Source organism: Hibiscus syriacus, unplaced genomic scaffold, assembly GCF_006381635.1.
Source record: "Hibiscus syriacus cultivar Baekdansim isolate YM2019G1 unplaced genomic scaffold, ASM638163v2 tig00110893_pilon, whole genome shotgun sequence".
Lineage (NCBI taxonomy): Eukaryota > Viridiplantae > Streptophyta > Magnoliopsida > Malvales > Malvaceae > Hibiscus > Hibiscus syriacus.
This window is the reverse complement of record NW_024062901.1, coordinates 1528757-1532255: the sequence shown is the minus strand read 5'-3', so window position 1 is coordinate 1532255 and position 3499 is coordinate 1528757. Positions and strand designations below refer to the sequence as shown.

At 37.9% G+C, this 3499-nt stretch overlaps 1 protein-coding gene across 2 annotated transcripts; it reads right to left on the bottom strand.

The window, feature by feature from the left end:
- Window positions 1–3041, bottom strand: LOC120145314 (protein BASIC PENTACYSTEINE4-like). Of its 2 annotated transcripts, XM_039159192.1 has the most exons (4): window positions 2943–3041; window positions 2764–2822; window positions 1214–1299; window positions 1–1109 (listed from the first exon to the last, which is right to left on the bottom strand). In XM_039159192.1, exons 3-4 carry the CDS (start codon window positions 1280–1282, stop codon window positions 249–251), a joined length of 930 nt encoding a protein of 309 aa, XP_039015123.1. In that variant the 5' UTR covers window positions 1283–1299; window positions 2764–2822; window positions 2943–3041; the 3' UTR covers window positions 1–248. The 2 variants fall into 2 exon arrangements, with proteins under 2 accessions (XP_039015123.1, XP_039015124.1); XM_039159193.1 differs by lacking the exon at window positions 2764–2822 and having other exon boundaries at window positions 2943–3039.
- Window positions 3042–3499: the final 458 nt, after the last annotated feature.

Here is a 3499-nt window from a genome sequence, read left to right as displayed (position 1 = left end):
CATTTGGATAGTAGAGATTAATTACCAGGGGAATAAGAGTTTTGACTGCAGATAGAAGAACGACTTTGTTCTGTTCCACTCCAGTGAATTTGATATTTAACATTTTAGGAATTATAGAAACCTACATCAATGGAGCAAAGATACCTCCTTTCATCAAAAAGCTCCATCCCTTTTCTTTTAATCCTTTCCTAAGTTCCGTCGAATCTTTGCGGCAGCATGCACCAGAAACATGGTACACGCTCCACAAGCTACTTGATGGTGATGTAGCGATTTGTCCCATGTCTAGCCCAGTAGGTCTTCAGATCCACTGGTATAGATAGATCTTGGCCTTCAGCAGCCAAGCGACTGAGCAACTTTGTGAAAACACTACCACTCATCTTCCGGCCACCCACTCGGGCATGACGCTTATTCGGCAACTGTGGCAATGGGTATGATGACATGGTGGTAGTGCAACAAGATGACTGCCATCCACCACTTCCCCACTTGTAGCAATGTCGGGGAACTCCTGTACAGGTGCAAACTGGCACAGGCACTGTGGTTTCGTCAAAGTTTACCATGTTCAATCCAATATCCTGAGCATTCCACTCAGATTTACACTTCCTTACCTCAGTACCAGCTTGCCTATTTAAACCCTCAGCCACTTTCTTAATCTTCCGAGGCGGCTTCTGTGAAGCAGCTTTATTCACCTTTGTCCGCTTTACAGGACAAGACTTGCCTTCAGAAGTGACGGTAGATAGTGGGATGGCATCAGTAACGTGCTTTTCACAATGGAGAGTTTCGCCCATTTCGGTTGAATGGCATGAAGGGTGCATGCGTGTTCCTCCACGCTGAATACCACTTCCAATTGGGAAGCTCATGGCATTTTCCTGGTACTGTAGCACAGCTAAAGCATTATCTCTCTCAATATAGGCACTATCACGTTCAGCAAGTGCCTTATCCCGCTGCTGCAGAGCCTCATCTCGTGCAGCCAGTGCTTCCTTCCTTTCAGAAATAGCGATGTTCCGTTCTCGAATAGCAGCATCCCGCTCAGCAAGTATAGACATGATTTTTTTATTCATGACCAAGGCATTGCTTTGTTCCTTCATGTGATGTTGTGGCATCATGTTCCACTGCATGTATCATTTGCATAATACTCAGATAAATCAAATATTGAATAATAAAATAGACACTAAAGCAACATCGTCCAGTGGGGGTTTGCTAATTTTCTTCTTACCGGAGGGGGTGCTCCTTTGTACTGGTCCAGCTTATATCTCCCATTTTCTTGTTTCCCAGCACCATCCATCAAATCTAATATCAAGTCTGAAAAAAAAGGCTAAAAATTTTCACATTCATTCCTCGAACTTTAATGCAAATTCAAAAGTGATCGAGTTTCCAGCATGTGCAATTTCAAATGATTTGCGGAGCAACTAGCAATAAGCAAACAGAAGTAAAGAGCTAGATCAATAAAAAAGCGCAACTACAAAACTTTCGAAAATAGAGTGTAAACCAAGCAATCCTGAGTTCCAACTAGAAAGCATGCAACTTGGAGAAGGAAAAATAAACAGCCACAGCAAATAAACAAAAAAATATCAACTAAAAATCAAACATAAAGTATATACTTTTAAACAATAAAGAGAATACATGTCAGAATTACCAGGCCTAACCAAAAATAGAGAAAAATAATAAAAAAATCAAGAGTAGAAACTTACTAGTGAACTTAGAATAATTTTTTGATAAATAAGTTTCCGGAATATATCGAAGCCAATACCAAGCAATTTTAGACACTGTTAAGAATATTTGTAGTTCATGTAACACCACTTCTTCAAATAATTTAAAATGAGGCATAAACCACAGTGATAACATCAGCATTTAACAAAAGGAGTAAAATCAAGCTCTACATATTATCAGCGCAAGGGGCTGGCATATTTGGAAAAGAATGTTTAAAATTACAAATAAGAAACATAACAAGAGTAATCTTTTTTTCAGAATTGTCATTTGTGAAGTCAGGATTAAACACTCAAGCCCAGGACACTCAAAAGTGTCATGGTTAGAATAATTTCAAAACTGTTAACAAGGCACCTGAAACAAATGGAACAGAGTCTTTATCATGATATACTAAAATGCATGCAAGAATGCCATCAAATAAAGGCAAGCAGCCAAAGAACTCGAGACGACTTATAGCAATTGCCAAAAACCTAATCAGCAAGTGGTAAAGCCGGCACCTACCATGAATACAGTCAAGCAAAGTTGCAATACTTACCAACACTTATTTCAGTAAGTTCATAAATAAGAAAAGAATCAAAAGATAGGGGCACGCACAAAACAAAATAAGATGGGGAGCTTGATGAGCAGCTAAAAAAAAACAGGTCAAACCCTGAGACCAAAAACCCAAAATCCAAAATGAATTAAAACACAGGCATGAAAACTAATTAAAAAAAAACAGAAAATATTTGAAATCCCAAATAGTTCTTGCATAGCATATCCAGTCCCATCGAATGAACAATGCAGATCCATAATTTCTCAAACAAAACATAGAAGAACAATTCCTTTTCCTTTAACAGATCAGTTCCAAGCAACTCAGAGGGAAAAAATACTGAGAACGACATAGATGCAAGTAAACAAGGCTCCAATTAAGCACATTCCATAATCCAAGTTTACTTGTGAGCATAAAATCGGAATACAACCTAAAACATTTTGGAATAAAAAGATACAACGAGCAATTCAAAAATCAGCAGAAATACACAAAACAGAAGGAGATAAAAGTGAAGGAGAAAATGTACAAACCCAGGTCAGTTCCAGCTTTCAGTAAAGTTAGGGTTTGCTTACTACAATCGAAATTCCTTCTATAGAACAAAATTTTGAAAAAATAAAAAAAAATGAGTTTAATAACCTCACAGAATGCACGCGTGTGGGGAAATCCTGAATAATAATAAAAAAGAAGTCGAGAAGAGTGAAAAGCTTACCCTTTTTAAAGTTCTCCCACAGATAAATGGAGCAATGTTTCGAAAGTGCTTGAGATTTCGTTCCCAAAACGAGCGGAGTTCGATTGCAAGAGACAATTTGTTTTTGCAAAGGACCAGATACAATAATTGAAATTATTATTTTCCTCCCCTCCACAACGACGACGTTCCGTTTTCTTAATTCTTAAAAGAATTAAAATACCGTAATATATAAAAAAATTGAAGTCATGTTAAACTCTTATAAAAACCTTGTATTCCTCTCATAAACACTAAAAACATGCTCCAATGACTAACACAACTGTATCAACCGTCACCTACCTCGAGCCTTCTCCACAATATAACAATGTCAGTCTCACTGTTGAGACTTACATTGGAAGGATACAAACTAAGCTCTTGGAATTTTTGTGTGTGCTGTTCTTGATTTGTATTATATAAATTGGTCATCAGATCAGTTCTTCAAGCAATGTCCCGTCTTGATGAGCCTCTCACCTACTTCCTCCTAACACCATTACGAGCCACCTACAGAGTTAATGAGTAAGCCCACTAGTTTCCCTTCAACA

Coding starts and splice junctions, on each gene's coding strand:
- LOC120145314 (XM_039159192.1), bottom strand. CDS start 1,282: ATGGATGGTGCTGGGAAACAAGAAAATGGGAGATATAAGCTGGACCAG. Junction 1,110..1,213: donor ACAAAGGAGCACCCCCTCCG/GTAAGAAGAAAA, acceptor TGATACATGCAG/TGGAACATGATGCCACAACA.